This window comes from Glycine soja, chromosome 16, assembly GCF_004193775.1.
Source record: "Glycine soja cultivar W05 chromosome 16, ASM419377v2, whole genome shotgun sequence".
Classification (NCBI taxonomy): Eukaryota; Viridiplantae; Streptophyta; class Magnoliopsida; order Fabales; family Fabaceae; genus Glycine; species Glycine soja.
The window spans coordinates 35,627,691-35,645,559 of record NC_041017.1 but is presented as its reverse complement, the minus strand read 5'-3'; the positions used below and the strand labels follow the sequence as shown (position 1 = coordinate 35,645,559).

At 33.4% G+C, this 17,869-nt stretch overlaps 2 protein-coding genes across 3 annotated transcripts; one reads left to right on the top strand and one right to left on the bottom strand.

Annotated features, from left to right (window-relative positions):
• The first annotated feature begins 672 nt into the window (after nt 1-672).
• LOC114390022 (protein SHORTAGE IN CHIASMATA 1-like) lies at nt 673-8,427 on the top strand. The gene is made up of 8 exons (XM_028350712.1): nt 673-936; nt 1,130-1,189; nt 1,286-1,372; nt 1,490-1,561; nt 1,969-3,896; nt 4,238-4,445; nt 5,813-6,310; nt 6,850-8,427. The coding sequence occupies exons 1-8, from the start codon at nt 673-675 to the stop codon at nt 8,425-8,427; spliced, it is 4,695 nt and encodes a 1,564-aa protein (XP_028206513.1).
• A 1,723-nt stretch (nt 8,428-10,150) lies between these two features.
• Nucleotides 10,151-15,540, bottom strand: LOC114391265 (early endosome antigen 1-like). 2 transcript variants are annotated; one of them, XM_028352334.1, is made up of 8 exons: nt 15,156-15,540; nt 14,741-14,941; nt 14,534-14,656; nt 14,309-14,349; nt 14,116-14,209; nt 12,052-13,902; nt 10,929-11,026; nt 10,151-10,738 (listed from the first exon to the last, which is right to left on the bottom strand). In XM_028352334.1, the coding sequence occupies exons 1-8, from the start codon at nt 15,222-15,224 to the stop codon at nt 10,495-10,497; spliced, it is 2,721 nt and encodes a 906-aa protein (XP_028208135.1). In that variant the 5' UTR covers nt 15,225-15,540; the 3' UTR covers nt 10,151-10,494. The 2 variants fall into 2 exon arrangements, with proteins under 2 accessions (XP_028208135.1, XP_028208136.1); XM_028352335.1 differs by having other exon boundaries at nt 14,116-14,206.
• Nucleotides 15,541-17,869: the final 2,329 nt, after the last annotated feature.

Here is a 17,869-nt window from a genome sequence, read left to right as displayed (position 1 = left end):
AATATATTTAAATCATTAATTAAAATATAAAAATAAAAATGTATACGAAATTGTAGATTAATAAAAAAATTACAAGTTTTTTAAAATTTGAGAACTAGCATTACAGGAGTAAACAAAATCGCAGGTAAAAAATTAAAGGAAACCAAAATTCCAAATCAACCTACGATTTTCTGTGCTCTTACTCATTTCATTTGAAGCTTCATGACTTTCTTCTTTTTTTCCTTTCCTAACAGATAGTATTTAGAAAGAAAGAAAATCAAATAAAAAACTATTCAGCATTGATTTTATATTTAATTTGGTTCCCATAATAATTTGAATTAATACACATTAACCAATTTTAGTGCTCCTTTGGCCAACCAAAAAAGAAGTAAACACCTTCATGAGAAGATAATTAACAAAAATCCTTCATTTAAAAAAAATAAATCCTAGAAACAACAAGAGAAATCTTGAAAAAAATCACACACACATAAAAAGAGTGTATAAAATAAAAAAATAATAAAAAACGAACAATTGGAATCGGATCCATAATTAGGGTCATCGGAGCGAACCTCTCTCATCATGGTTCGGTTCATGCACAGCTCCAAAGTCCAAATCTCGCTCGCGCTATAAATACCAAACTTTTAGCGCCAAATTCAAATCAATTTAGTCCGTTAGTAGCACCTTCTTCAGAAAATGCGAACTCACTTTCTCAACAACGACTACTTCGCTCTCCCTCCACCTCAAACCTTCCCCTTCCTCCACTTCCCAATCCCTCGCCTCCCTCCGCCTCCTCCCTCCGCCGTCCACCACCTCCTCCGCTTCGATCCTCCGATCCACCTCCCCCTCCACCTCGACCCCTTCCCGGTCCACGCCACGCTCTCCACCTTCCTCTCCGCCGTCCTCCCTCACCGAATCCGCATCAACTCTCACGATCTCGCCACTCCGTCAAATCCCGCAGTAAGCATCCAGACTCGAAATCACAACGTGAATTTTGAGTTTGCGTTTGTCTGATCTGCTCGTGTTGATTATCATCATTGTTAGAATTTCACTCTGAAATTGTGATTCTATGATATGTGCAATGCGTACTTACATATGAAGCTTCATGTTCTTGAGTGTTCTCGCGGTTTTTCGATGTTTGGTTGCGTTGCAGATAGAGGCGGAGGTTATCTTCGAAGATCGTGTCTCCGAAGCTGATATCAAATTTTCGAATGTATATTTATCAATTAAATTATTTAATGCTCCTTGTTTGCTGCATTTTTTTGTTTATTTAATTATTTAGATAAGATCTTAGCGCTATTATTCGCAGGAGAGTAAAATTATTGCTTTCAATGATAAGAACGATGATGTTTATGAGACAATTCAGTTCGAAATACCAGAGCTTGGCACGTTCTTGGTGAGATGCTCCTTTCTAATTTTGTAGTTATATATGATATAACCTTTTGTGTTTTAAGAAAATTCATTCAATCGAATCAATCTTCACCTTCGTTATTTATTTATTTGTATTTTAAAGGAAAACGTATGTGTCACTGAGACGGAGAGGATGCAAATGCTGTCTCTAACTCCAGAAGTTGAAAATACTCTGGTAACAAAGATATGTTTTATAGATTTCACATGAACTATGCATTGTTTCTGTAAATGTGTCTGGTAGTTGGATGTTGGAACTTGAAACAGTTGCTTTATTCTCTTGTTGTAAGCTTTGATTATGAGTTCTCAAAATATAAAATATCTTAATGCATTTTTCGTTATTGAACTTGAAATATGGAGGAGCTGAATGGATTTTGTTTTAGTATTATCCTTGGAATGTTGATAACTTTTTGCTTCATTCAGTATGAACTGTTCAAGCATAACTATAAGAGTGGAATTGAACTTGCATAGGTCATACAGTAATAGGGCACAAGGAAACATTTCAATTTTTTTTATTATTTATTTTCCATTCATGTGTTTGTTTCCAAACTTCATAGAGAATAAGTTATTTTATTTTCCTTGCAGGAAATGCTCAAGCCTGAACCATCAAGGCAATATCCTTATGAGGCTCTGGAATCAGTATTGTTGGTTGAAGATGTAATTTCAGAGTACTTGATGGGGGAAAATGCATATTCTCTAGAAGGTCATATTTCTGTTCAGCACCAGCCACACTCTGATAAAAACAAATTTCTTATTTTGGAAGTGGATGAGGAAAGTTTGGGAACTCCCACGTACTTGTCTTTGGTAGACATTGTTGACTCATATTTTGAAAATATCAGATCTCAAAATTTTGATGAACAATATCAATCTGTTATAGAGGGCAAGGAACTTTTGGGTTCTATGAAGCATAACATGATGGAGTTTTTCTCAGATGAGTGTGTATCAAAGAAGAGCCTGGAGTTATCAGATCTGTTTCCTGAAAGGGATTTTATGAATATGCTGGAAACTGAACATGTTGATAGGAATATTGGCCTGCAAAGGACATCGCATGCTAATAGTGATCTGATACTGAATTTTGTTACCTTCCAGGAGTTTGTGTTCCTTGATGAAGACTTAATGCAAACCTTTGAAGCTTTCTATGACTTAAAAGCTTCGGATGATTTAGTTTCAGAAGAGTGGATGCTTAGGAAAGAGTTTAACTTCAAGAGTTTTGATGAATTGATTGTTAGTAATGAGACAGCACTAACAGATGACACATTCAAATCACTGCCCGTACCTGTTATCTCTGATCACAAAAAGATGATAACTCTACATGACATCATTGTAGAACAATTTTCCAGCTTGAAGACCCGGCCCCTCTCTGCCTCTGATGGAATTTACTTAAGCTGGGATCTACTTGAAGAAGATAGGTGCAATTGCAAAATCTCTAACTGGTATCAGAACATATTGGCCAAGATAGATCTGAACAACCAAGATTTTGGAGGAACATCTTTTGATGATGGAAAATTGGCATTTGATCTAGTTTTCTGTGATGACACCATAGATGAATGTGACATTAAACAAAATGAAGAGTTCAAGAAGTTGCTTTCTGATGGCATGCCTCTAGTTGACAATCATCCAGTAGAAGTTGCTTCAGGCAAAGTTATAGAACATGTATCTTCTAAACAAGGAAGTCAAGAACAATTACCTGAACAAAAGGCTGAGAGGGCTTCATTGTTATTTAAATCTCTGTCAGAAATCAGCAATCTTGATTATTTCTTAAACCCTAAAGAAGCGACTGGTAAGGGGAATTGTAATTATGCAGTAGAGTCCACTAATGCTAATGTTTGCATTCCAAAAGTTTCATCCAATGAATTGAAGGTTGGTGCACAGTCACAAGTGTTCCATACTGTTCTGCATAGAGTTAGATTGTCCGATAATATTGTGGCCCTTGCTGGATATTTTGAAAAAAGCTATCTAGCCATTCTGCACAGTGATACAGAGATGACAAAAATGCATAACTCGGATGCAGATTATTTAAAATTGTTGGGTCTTCAAAAGCACAAGCTGATTAAATACCATGTAAATGGAAACAATATGGCTTTTGCTGTGTTATGTGCTATTAAACAGGCTGCTTGGTACTTGTGTTTCTATGGTCTCCATCCAGCATTCTTGTATTTAGACAAATTATGTCAAAACTTGGAGTATTTGAAATCAAAGTTAGGCTTCCTCCAATCTTTGATCAAAGATGAAAAGGGGAAGGTGGACAGCAATGTTACTATGGCACACCCATCATTAACAATTGTCAAGAAGATTTTACAGTCATACACCAAACAGAATAGTTCAAAAACTTTAATTGTGGCTGAAGAAGTATTCTGGTATTCATTGAAAAATATCCTCCTTTCCCTTGGGTTATCATTCATTGAACTAAATGATTCTTATAGAAATCAGCCATATGCCAATACTGTGCCTAAGGACACAGATACTAAAACGAAAGAACTTCTGATTTCAGACTGCTTGTTGGTTTCACACAAGTAAGCTTTTGTTTGAGGATATTTTTATTTATATTGCATACATAGAATTGCACTTTATTTTTTGTACAAGATATGTTTAGCATGTTTTCAAATTGCCAATTCTCGACACATGGATTTTCTTTTTGTATATTGGGTATGAAGCAACAAGAATCCAAAATGGTGAGCACATAAGGACCATGCTTACATTATTTTAATGAAACCGAATTCCTTTCAATTTCCTCAAATTAGTTGTTCAAATCATACATCGTGAGCATCAAATCAGACCATAAATTTTTTGGTGCCATTTTTTTATCATACTTTTTCTGCTACAAAACTAAGTTAACTGTTCTGTTTGATTGAAGGCATGTTTTTCCCTTGTTTCCTTTGAACAAATTTGACATTATCTTGGAATATGGAGGCCCATATGACTCATCTAGGATATCTGAGCTTTCACAAAACTTGGTTGAATTGCCTCATCTTCACTTTTTGAGGGTTGAATTGGATGGTCATGCTGCTCTCGAAGCACTCTGTGAAGGTGTTGAAATGCCCCCAAACATTGAAATGTTAATGGTAAGCCTCTATGATTATGGATAATATATAAAGAATCTATATTATACTACAAATTCAGAAATTATTTGTCTAAGTTCCTTACTCCATATATTTTTATCTGCACAAGCTCAACTGTTATAGTATAATGTAAAATATCTCACGTATTGGGATGTAAACAGGCATACACGAATAGGGTTTTATGATACTAAGATAAACTGCGGATAAAATTTCCAAAATTAGATTTCAAATCTGCTATACCAATAATAGGGAAGTATTTTCTCTCTAATAGAGCTACTTCATTTATGAGGAAAAAAATATATGAAGCTGTTCATCAACATGTTTTGAGATTTCGATTACAACAGGAACTAATATAATTCATTACTCCATTGAAGGAAATGCTCAAACACAACTATAATGTGTTTTCAAATTGTAGCTCTTTCATTGACCTCTTATGGCCATCACTACACTCCCCAGTGTCCCTACTCTGGATTCTCCACAAAGTGGATTTTTGTGGTACCTTACAAAGTAGAAGGCATTAAGAGCAAAAGGATAAAAAAAAATGAAAGAAATAATTAGCCCAAAATTCTAAAATTACAAAAAGTAGTCATATTAATCCTTATATTACAAAAGTGTGATTTTAATTCCTGAAATTACCAAATGTCAGCCATTTTAGTCCTTATTTTTGTAATATCAAGACCTAAAATGACCATTTTATATAACGTCAGAGACTAAATTCTGAAATGATTGTTGTCGGTAATTTTAAAGACTTTGTAATTTCAGGAACTCAATTGACCGATATTCGTAATTTAATCAACTAATTTGGTGTATTACTTATTCACGACTTGAGGGACAGTATCATACTTGTGACATGTGTTTGGAAGTCTCATATCGCCTGCCTCAGTTCTTGGGGTGCAGCTTATATATTTGTTAGGCAACTTCACTTAGTGTCAATTGGTTTTAAATTGAAATGTAACAACAGGTTCTTGCTTCTGTATCTCTGCATGTGTACCAGTCTAAGTAGACCAGAAAGAAGGCTTTAGTAGGAATACTATATTTGAACAGATACGGAAATGTGAAACAATTTTTATTTGAAGGGGAGTGGTGGGTTAATGGCTTAGCCTGGTAATTATTAACAAAATTACAAGTTTAGTCCACAGAGGAAGATGACTGGAACTTCAAATTTGTGATTATAGTAAACGAAGTTGGAATTTCTGAGGTACTGGTCTTGAAATAAAATGCTTTCATCTGTTGCCTATTTTAATTGGAATTACTGAATTAGCTGCATCAATTGATTTTTACTCTTAATTCCTAGTTCATATATTGTCTACCAATCAACCTGTAAACATATTATGAACTCACTCATGCAACTAAGAATGATTGTCTTCCAGGAAAGTGAGACTCGTCTCATTTTCAATCATAAGGAAAGTATGAACCAGAACTTGGAGAGACTACTGAACTTTTGTCCTGTGGAGCAAAGCTATGATAAAAAATCTTCAAAGGTTGCACCTGAAGCAGATAATCATGCGCCACTAATTCCTGCTGTGAAAACTGAGCATGATCATAAAAGCATGGAGGTTTTTCCTGGAACAGTTATGATCGTAAATACTCAAAATGTAGATAAGGAAATGATAATGTCTAGAAGAAGCTCTTACCAATTAATTCTTGCAATGGAGAAAGAAGGAATTCAAGTTGTTGAACGTGATTTAGATTTGCCTGTGGATATTATATTAAGTTCTGCTATTTGCTTGGCACAGTATGATAGTAGAAACCTTGGGAAGAAAGCAACTCCTGCGACTGAAGCATCCTCAAGCTTGCCTTTATGTATTGAGAATATTGCCACAGATGTTCTGACATTGCTTAGTTTTTACTTCCGTGGTTGCTTTCTGGTAATTTCAATTTTTATATTAATTACATTTGTGTGATATTTAATTATTTATTTATTTAACTGTTTCTATAAAATACTGCAATGTCAAGTAGTGCTCTAGAAAAATTGAAGGTACTTGACATTGACCAGTTGGTTTTGTTAGGAGTTATTTGAGATTTGAGAAGCCTTTTGGAGGGAAAGAATCTCAATCTCAGAACTTGGCTTCAGCTTTTCTATTTTTGAAATTTCCTTTAGACCCTTTGGAAGACTAATGTATCACAGAGTAAAAACTTATATAAACCCCTGCAGAAAGGGGGATTAGGGGATTAAGGGATTTTAATCATAGCCATCATCATTTTGTATTAGATGCTTGGAAGATATAAACTCTTAGTACAAGGTAGCTGATATAATTAGTTTTCTGAATCTTATTATATTGAGATATGATGGAATAGAAGCATCATAATAAATGTAAATATGATTAAGATATGAGAGTTGTTGTGATGGTGGTTGTTAGGTACCTATACATTGAGCTGGTTTAAATATGTTATATTCTCTTTCCAGGTGTTTGAAGGAGAGCTTAACTTTCTTTCAACTGTAATGGAATCCTCAGATAGGCTCTATGCTGCAGCAACAAGCCTGGGAATTGATTTGCAGATATTCTTCTCTTACTCACCTGAGTTGACAAATGAAGTTATTGTAAGCTGCATTAAGAGTGCTACCAATATGACAAGGGGTCTGTATCCTAAAATGCCTGACTCAGTAACTTTTGCCGAGTCATTTCTTACAGAATTTCCTGGAATAAATCCTTTAACTGCACACTATATACTATCTTCAGGGGTCATGCTTAATGAGTTTCTTGCATGGTCACATGAGCAAAGGATGCATGTTTTAGAAAAGTATCATGTTCCAGAAGAAAGTATTTCTCTATTCAGTGTTTTCTGCAGATATGGGGAACCGGAGGATTCAAAATCCATAATGACAGATTGCTCCTCTTCAGTATCTTCTGGTCTGGACTCAGATAGATGTTGTTTATATGAAGTTGAAAATGAAAGAAAAAGAAAAAATCCTATAAGTAGTGATCAGATAGATGAACCATCTTTGGATGAATTGTTGCAATTTGAGACATTAAATCAAGTAGTTGAGGCTGTCCCGGATTCCTCTACCTTGCCAAAACCTTTTGATTTTGGTATGTCAAAAAATGCAGGGAGATCTAGTGACTTGGCAAACGCAAGTTTTTCCATGAGTGAGTTTTTCAGTCAAAAGCAAAGCACCGGTGCAGTTACAATGAGAAACCTTTCTGGAGTCTCTTATTCACCAGGGAACTGCAAAGCTCCCCACAAATCAGAGAAACTGAAACAACCCAGTTTATCCTTGAAAAATAAAGAGTTGGCTCAAAATGAAATACTGGGCACTGCTTTGATGGGCAAAGGTGTGAATTGGCATAACTTTAGTAATTCTGAGAAGCTGCATGGAGACATTAGAGGTGAGGTGGCGGACTTGACAGATAACCCCTTATTTGATAAAAGCTTTGCCACTCCTGATTCCATGTACTTCACAAGTTTGATGGCAGAGACAGATCAGATGAGAAAGAATAAAATTGCAAGGAAATTGTCATTTGATAATAGTAGTCACCCAGCATCCAGCTCATCGAAAATATGGAGATCCTTTAAAGATACACGAGGACAAGTTGACAACTACCCTGAACCAGATTTTGGAGAAGATGTTTTTCCTCCTGATTTCAAGCCCCGCAAAAACATTGTTGTAACTCAGGCATCGATGAGAAACTTAGAATCACCATTCAAGGAGGAAATCTCACATTTGGGCATAACTCCATTCTCATTTGCCCGCCAGTCAGCTATTATATTAAAGAATTCACCTTGGACAACTGAGTTTATTAATAAAGTAAAAGAAAAGAGCGGATTGCGTCAAAAATCATTATCAAGTGAGAACTCTGGCCCTTATTTTGGGTACCCAGGGAGCATGTCCAAGACTTCTAAGAGAATAAATCCTTCCGTAATTGATTTGTTTAAGTACCAACCTAATAGAGCATCTAGAAATGTTCCGGAACAGAAAAGACAGAAGCAATCAGGTCCATCTTCAAACTCAATCAAGAAAGCAAGATATTCCACTTCAACATGAACTCCTAATGATAAGAGATCGATGAAGGTACGTTTAGATTATATGCTAGTGTTAAAGTGAAAATATATAAGTGGTGCAATAGACTAGTCAAATGATTTTAACCAAATTATATAACCTTTTTCAATGCATTAACGGCAATAAGCAATATAGCCATAAGTGGCATAGATAGAAAAAGGGGGTAGAATTATTCTTCCTTTTTAGTTTTATCTTGCTCCCAATGTGTTAATGAATGCATAAAAGGTGCAATATGTAGGTGGGAAGTTTTCGTTCATATTCACCGTGCGGTGAACACGTGACAAAATATAAACCGTTAGATAGATTTATACTCATTCATCTAATGACTCATATTGTCCTACGTCATTGAATGTTTCTTATTCTTATGATAGGGAATCCAAGTCTGCAATGATAGTTATTACTTATTAATCATCATTGTATTAAGGAGTTTTTTGGCCTAATTACCAGCTAGTTTATGCGGACTATAACAGGCACAATAATCCATCATTGAAGAAAAGAATGGAGAATTTATATTATATACGTCAGTGGCTTTAACCTTTTAAAAGGTATTTTGGTTTAAAACCATAATAAGAGGGTAATTCTCAGACTGGTGATGAAAATGGAGTTCGAGATCAGAACAGGAAGTTAGATAGCGTACTGGATAATCTATCTTTGAAGCCAATGGGGATTTCACATGATGATTCATTTAAGATCTAAGATCCTGCTTAGGATAGCAATTTTAGTTTGTTTTTTTTCACCCTGTTAATGGTGGAAAGTAAGAGATATAAAGTTGGTTGGTGGTTAAGAAAGAAGAAAAGGTTGTGGATTTGATTCTTCCTATCAAAAAAGTCTGCTTCTTTATTCAAAAAGTATCATAGGCTAGTAGGCTACTCATATCCATATATAAAAAAAGAAGGTTTGCATATTTGGTACAAAATTTAACCAAAAAATTGTTAGTGCTTCTATTTTTATTATTTTACCAAAATTATAAGAAATTCAGAAATGTTTTGCTATAACCAAAATGATTAAAAAGAAATGTTAATATTACATACAGGTGATTTTTTTTCCAACAATATGTGTGTATATATATATATATATATATATATATATATATATATATATATATATATATATATATATATATATATTTAATCAACAGTCAAACTGCTTTTCAATTTAGCTTTTTGTAAACAAAACAAAAACAAGTAGCCCTTTTTAATTATTTAGAAAATTAAAATCGGTGCTTCTAAATTAGCCAACAGCTTTTGAAAAGCACAAGTACCACAGCTAGATGATAGGTTTTCAAAATTCAGTAGCCTTGTTCTTTGATCTTTCACATTTTCAATAAAATGTATAAGGGATGGTTTTGGTTATTTTTAGCTAGCTGGAGTATTATTCTCTTTGGTTAGTAATTATTTTATCTCATATAATGAGTTAAAATACTCCTAACCTCTGTTAGCTGACATTATCGGGCAACTATGCCTTAAATCATATAGTTTTTAGTGGCATTGCTGGTGCTACTCGGTTTATATATATTCAAATTGTCTTTTGCTAATTTGGGGTGTAGACCTGAGGGAGATTTTTTGATGTTTGAACAATTGCGTGCTTTTTTAAGCCAATTGTTTTTTTTTATTCGATGGGAGCTGTGACTCCTCCTTTAATTTCTGTGTAGCTTTCTTTTTCCGGGCTTTTTAGCCCCGTTGAATACCAAAAAAGAATTGTCTTTTTCTGATTAAAAAAAAATCTGAGCATCATTGGCCTTATTAATCGGCTATAAAGTTTGCAATATATGTACACCAAAATTGTTCAAATAGATGATAAATTATAATCCATTTTCTACATAGCCTATCTGAGGCCACAACCCATAGCTACCTTGTCAATTCAATGCATCATTCGACCCGAAATAATGAACTAAGCAGCCCAGCAAATTTAAATTGGAGGAGGTGAAAATGTAGATTCGACTGAAGTGAAATGGCTAAGCTTGATCTGTATTCGACCAAATGACCATGATATCCTGTCTGTTTCATAACCCATGTGTATTTTGTACGTGAGCAATAACGCCTGTAAAGAATTCTAGTTCTTACCATTCCTGAGATTACGTAGAGCCATAACAAGTTGTTGCCTTTCTCCCTCTACCTCTGCAAACTTAAGACTAATCTCTGAATATCTGTCTTCCATTTCTTTCAGCTGAGTTCCCATATATTTATTCCTTTCCTTTAGTACTTCCACTTCATTCAACAATTTATTTGTATGACACTCACCAGCATGATCATTACTGAAGATGATAACCTCATTCTCCAAGCAAGTTTTCACTTCACTGTCAATGTAAAGAGGAGACAAAATTTAAAATAAATAACATCCTGGATGAGATGAGTCATGAGTGGTGTACTATATCAGAGCCTGAAGCACCAATTTTTTATTTCAATGTTAATGGATGATAAGAAGTCTAATGCGTTGTGTTCAAGGGAACTACAAATTCAGACGATAGAAAAGGAATTCGATTTTACCTTGTGTGTGATGCTAGATAAACTTTGTTCTCAGCTGAAGTGCATATCGTTCTTCCTATTTCAGACTTGTCAACATGGGTGTTTGCATCATCCATTTCCTTTATGTTACCAATATAAAAAAATTATAAGTTAATGTATATAATCAAGTCATCAACTAATGTGTGCTAATCAAAACCAAAGTAAACTTTAATTAGCTATTGTCTCTCTTTCCTCTTTTTTAGGTTAAATATTCGATTCAAGCTCATGGGAGAGAGAAGGGAAAGATCAATTAGTGGAGGACCAAACCTCTGACATTAACATCACATTCAAATCTTAAAGACTAAGACTGAGCTACAAGTTCATTGGTTAATTGTATATTTCTTTTAGCAGAGTTTTAAGTTTTAAAATTCATTTTATTTACTAAAATATAAGATATAGGATGGCAGCAAAAAAAAAAGTAATTTGTTTGATTTTCAAATTAGTTTTAGAAAAAACAGCTCAAGGCACAACACAGAACCCTGAATTTTTGTTACCTACTTAACCAGGGGACAAAATTGTGTTCACAGTACAGAAGAGAGAAAAATACTAATGATCCCTACTCTTTCATTTTGCTAACTCTATTGCATGCAACACAGGCAATGTACAATATAAAATGTATTGCGGTTAACTTTGCTGACTATCAATTGGCAGATAGCACAAAATTTTAGTCTAGTGCATTGATCATCAAACAGCTGTCATATGACTTAACTTTGTATTAATGACTAAAAAATGGCATTATCATCCCCAAAGCATTAAGGAGAAGCACTCCATGTAAGTATGACCAAACTGATTATAATGTGTTTTCACACAGTTTCTTTAAGTATTTGTTGTGTTCATGTCAAATGTTCGCTTTACAGTAGGTATTAAAATTTTTGACATTCCCTGAAAATGATGATTCATCTGTTTGTTGAAAATTCTAATTATTACTTCATTTCAGAAAATTTTGACAATCTGCTTGGGTCCTATCTTGATTATTCAATTCTCTTTACTATGTAGTGTACTTGTAAGGGGGTGGTTGTGGTGATAACATGCAACCTGACCTAATATGCAAGAGAGATACTAACATTCTTAATTACGATTCTAAGCAAAGGAGCTGGAAAATTACCTTGTACATTTCTGATTTTGACATACTATTGCGATCCTTAGTGGAAGAAGAAGATGCAGCACTCTCGTAGTGCCATGAAGCCAAATTCATATTTGTGGCTGTTGCTTGTCCTTTGCTATTCTTGAGCCTCTTTTCTACAGCACTTAGTTCTTCTTCCTTCTTCTTCAGCTCTCCTTCTAATTGAGATATTTTTTTCTTCATATTTTCTTTCTCTGCTTGTTCCGTGTGCAAGTTATGTTTCAATTCATTGTGCTGGGTCTTAAGGATTTCTACTTCTGACATTAGGGTGCCAAGCCTTATCTCCTCCTCATCATTGTTCTCTAGCATTAACATCGTTGTCATGTTCTCTTTTGACTCAGTTTTAGACAATGCATGCTCCTCTGCCATCAGCTTTCTAATTTCAATTCTGAGCAATTGAATTTGCTTCGATAATGCCTCATCCTGTTCATCCCTGTGCCTTTGTAGATCTTCAAGTTGTTTGGACTTAATCTCTAGTTCTTGTGACATCATTTCTATTGCCTTTTGTTTTGAATCTATTTGGTTCAAGAGCTGTTGCAGTTTTGATTCATTCTGATTTGTAATAAGCCTGAGCTCTTGATTGCATTTCTGGAGCATTTTTTCCATAAGTTTGTTCTGCTTCCGAAATTCATCAGCTTCTGCATAAGCTTCCATGGTCTTCTTTTCATTTTCTTCTACTTTCAATGCCATTTCAACAGAAAGACTTCTATATTCATCCTGCAAACGCTGACATCTGAGATCATTGTTGTGTCTTGTCTTTATCAATGTCTCCTCTGCTTGGGTGGCCCGTTCTTCCTGCTCAAGTTTTGCACATTTCATAGCATGGAAATCTTTTTCAAATTTTTCTGCTTGCGTTTTCAGTTCTCTCTCCAAATCACTGACTTGATTTTCAAGTTCATTGATGTAAATCAAAGTCTCTGAAAAATCATCTGCCTGATTCTTTATCTTCTCTTCTAATCTCTGTACTTGTGATTCAAGTTGTTCTATAGTTGCCAAAGAAGCTGAATGTTTATTTTGCAACACAACTTGTTGTTCTTCTCCGTGTTTTAATCTCAAAGAGATATTCAGGTTTTCTTTCTTCAGAACCTCACATTCAAAATTGAGCTCTTTTATGTGCCCATTTAGCTCTTCACATTGCTTGTAATAATTGTCTATTTCACCATTCTGGTCTGCAATTTTCTGCTTCAAGTGATCTAATTCTGTGGCATCCTCATTCTCTTTATTATTTTCCAACAATTCCTTATTCTTTTGTTCCAGCATTGCTTCAAGTTCTCTCACTGCCAAAAGCAGTTCAGAGTTTGAGTTTTGTGTCTTCTGGAGTTGCAATTGAAGATTAGAACTAAACTCTTTTTCATAAAGAAACTCTTCTTTTGTTGCTTCTAACTGCTGTCTAGCATCTGCAATCTCAGTCTGTAAGGCTTTTGAAGATTTGGTCTCATTTTGCTGGGACAGGAGTTGCTCATATTTAGTTTTGATCATATTTCTCTCATCTCTGAGGCTGATTATCTGTCTTGACATACTTTGTCCTCGACTGCATTCCTTCTCCATCAGCTTCTGAAGCGATTGTAACTCATGTTCTGATTCTTCCACTTTCCTCTTAAGAGAAGCAACTTCACTTTTGAGGTTCTCAGTGACATTATCTGAAGGCTCTTGTAATCTTTCTCGAGGAAGAGTATCTTCCAGGCTTTTTCTCCAGTAGTCACCTAAACTCCTATCTGATGCTGAACCCATTGGCCCCATATGATGCATTTGAGCTCTTGTTGCAATGGTTTCAATAGTTCCTCTTGATGGCATTGAATTTTGTCTCAAGGGTGGTAATAGCTGGGGAAAATCCTGCCATGAAGTTGCCACAGAAGTGACGCCATTAGATGCTTGTCTTCGTCAGGTTCTCATCCTTTAAAATATTAATAGTTACTGAAATTTTGTAATATTGATTATTTGTTTTCTTAATCTATCCTCTTAAGAAGGTTCTGTTTAGGAAATTTTCAACTTTGTACAATAGAAATTGCTAGCTGAATAAAGCCACTGTATCATGTGAAACCTTACTTTATCAGCATTATGAGAACCTTCATCTGTACTGCAAATGCTCAGTAGGTGTCTTGAGCTTCCATTCCAATTATCTTCCCCATTTCTGAAACTGCTGCAACAGGTAAGTAAAAAGGAGAGAAGTAAAATCAAGAAACAAAGGGAAATTTGTAGAGATTAAACTAAATTAGCTGGCTGCATGGTTCATTTTCACCTTTGATCTCTATGTACCCCTTCCACATTCTGAATTGTCACCTGTCTCAACATATGTTATTTGAGGAATTATATTTGGTTTTTGTAATCTGATGATATTAAATAATATGGAATGTGAATGGAAAGAAAAAGCTCTGATGAAGCCCATATTTTTAAAGATGTGTAATCATGTGCATGATATAGAGAGACAAGAAACTAGGTGGGGAGGGGAATAGAAGGCACCAACATGTAGGATTGCGCCTGAATTCGCAAACTTCAGAGGTAGGGAAACAGTCAGTGGCTCAGTTTCTGCAGCAAAATCCGCAAAGTCAATCGAGGATTCTCCAAGAAAGCCAGATTTTGAAGATCCCTGCAAGAACCTATAGAGATTAGACTTTCCAGCAACATATCCTAGACAGGTAAAAGATAGTATGCAATTAAATCTACTGCTTACAGTTGAGACAACAAAATGGTAGATTTTCTCCTGAAGTTTTCCTGATTTTGTGTCCTTAACGAGTTTAACTGATTCAAAGATTGGATTCTCCCATAAACAGGTTCCATCCTGGACAGCAACTTTCTCTAGTTTCACCGTCGGCTTCCCAACATTATCCGGCACCAAAGCTACCATCAGTACTGACTTTTTCATATTTGGCACCTGATGAAATAATGCATTGGCATGAAATTCACCACAATAAGTAAGTTATCAAACTCACTTACCTAAATCTACAATGTGATAAGTGATTCTGTATTAAATTTCAAACTTCCTGGCAATATGACAAAATGACAATTGTAACTTTGTAACTACTAGGCCAAACCTCATTTTGTCATTTAGTATATAATGGATAAATACTTATTTCGCTTCATTTTACCTGAGTTGCCTGAAATTGCAGTTTGAATACAGCTTTAATCTTGTTCTTCTTGCTCCGTGACTTGAACATGGCTTCAGGCTAACAAAATTTTGCAGTTCTTGTATTGTAGATGCTAGACGGTGCTTTTATAAGAGGCACCTCATTGGTGACTTGGGGGATACTGTGTTCATTTTGAAACTTTGATTTGGTGTTTTGATAGATTTAGTTAATCACTGGAGTGATGTATGGGGGTTCTCTGAAAGCAAAGAGATGCTAGATTTTGTACTGAACTTGCATGGTTAGCAAACTAAAAAACAAAAATGAATTTGATATAAAAAAGCTTCTCCATAACACATTCTAAAACAAAGTTTAACAAAGGGCAAGAGGAAATAAATAAAAGGAACAAAGATGAGACGTATGGTTTTCTTTTTCAGTTTTCATTAGTACTTTGTGAATAAGAAAGGAGGAAATTTAAAATGACAAAATTAACCCCGACAACTCTTTATTCTTTTTGAATTTTTGGTGTGCACACACAGCCGACAAGCATGTGAGTCTTATTTTTCTACCAAAATCTTTATGTATACTCGTATGATAAAAAAAATAAATAATTTCACGTTATTTTAATTTCGATGGTAAACAAATTCAAACACTTCTTTTTTTTTCTCTTTTCTAATAGATTTTTTCACGTTATTTTAATTTTTAAGTGTGAAACTATCTTTAATTATATTTGTTAAAATTGGACAATAAAACAACTAAACTCTGAAAAAAGAATTTAGTTAAAATAAAAAAATGTTAAATAAGTTTATTGAATTGGAAATTTTTAAAATTTGTTAATTGCATAGGAAATAAATTTAAAATGTATAAAAGAACATATTTATGACTTTTCATATGTATTTTTGTAGCCAAAAATGTTTTTTAAATAATAATAAATAGTGTACATATTTTAATAAAGATCAAACGAAATAATAAATAATTTGTTTTCTTACCCTTAAAAAAATGTAATAATGGAAATGAACAGTATGATATTAAGAATATAATTTTATTAAAATAAATAGTGTAACATTAAAGAAGATAGAGAATGAAAAAAGAAGATCAAATGAAAAAAAAATTAAGGAATTGAGTGTAAAAATGAAAAAGAAAATATGATCTAGAAAAATTAATTAAGAAGAGATTGTTTACAATTTACTTGAGATTAACTTAAGAAATATATCTCAAATGATAGTATATTTTACTGTATAAACTTGAATCGTATGATAAATCTAACATTTGCAATAATTAATTTTGTATTTATAAAACATTAATATTTGAGTAAGCCAATAAACAAAAAGTTGATACAGAAAACTTGAAAATTACGTAACATTAATTTAAACACCTTGGTTAATTTATTAAAAAAAATAATTTAATAAACCAAAATAATTTTCAGCAAATGGCTGACCTAATATATTTATTATGCATGATTCTTATCATAAAAAATATATGAAAGATAAACTCATTATCAATCCATAAAATAAGTGATAGATCAACTATATAATTTTGTTTTTAATCAATTTGATAATTTAATTTTGATGTTTTTAATGGATCTTAAATAAATTATTAATTGTTCTCTGTTTATTATCATCAGATTCTGAATTCATTAAGTTTATTCATTCGTCACGTCCTAATTCTTTGACAAAAACACCACAGCAATACTTCCAGAAAAGTAGAGAAGAGGAAAGAAAAGAAAAACAACAACACCATTACACCACGCCAACAAATAAAGGCAGCACCTAACTCATGCAACGACTCGATCAGTGAGAAAAATGGTTCCCCTTTCTTCAAATTTCTAAGTTCATAGTTATATAACTTGCATATATAATTATAAATTTACCAAGTGCTAACAAAATTAGTTTATGGCTTCTATTAATCCATTTTTAGAATGATATCATATATATTAAATTTATAAAACGTCCTCTCATTTATATTTTTTAATTCTAAATAACAAGTTTATATTGCGTCAAAACTTCTTCTTGATACTACAAGTGTTTCTGTCAATATATATATATATATATATACACACACACTACAAGTGTTCCTCCCTCACTTCATTTTCAAAACAAATGCAAAGCTGTTAGGTACAATTATATTGACAATGAACCTTGTCCACGTAGCTACAATCAAATTATTAGACCTTCCTATAGTTGTATTGTATGTAACGATTCATATCCGTCAATCATTAATTAATGCTAGTCTTTTATTTTTAATACGTAAGAATCGAATTTTTTTTTATACAAGAAAATTTATAACAACTCGTGTTAAATCGTTCGGTGCATTATTTCACCACGCCAATTAATGATGATAGTTTTACTGTTTCCATCTTGCTCTAACGTAAAATTAATATATAATTCTCTACATAAAAAAATGTAAAATAATTCTCAATTTAGGTGTGAAACTCTCCTCTTCTCAATTTGATATTCTTAATACTCTCTTTTCTTGTTATCTGTTTCATACACTCTTTTGCAGTTGATAAAAAAACTATTTCTTTCAAATATTTTTATCTTTGTTTATATACTTACTTTCCTTAATTGTTTATCTATTTTAGTTCAAAAATAATCTTGTATTACAAATTAAATTATTTATTATAGATTTATAATATAATTGATATATTTTAAATATTTATTTATTACATGCAAATTCTGAGTATATAAAAATAAATATTTATCCATTACAATACACATTAAAATGCTACTTATAACAGT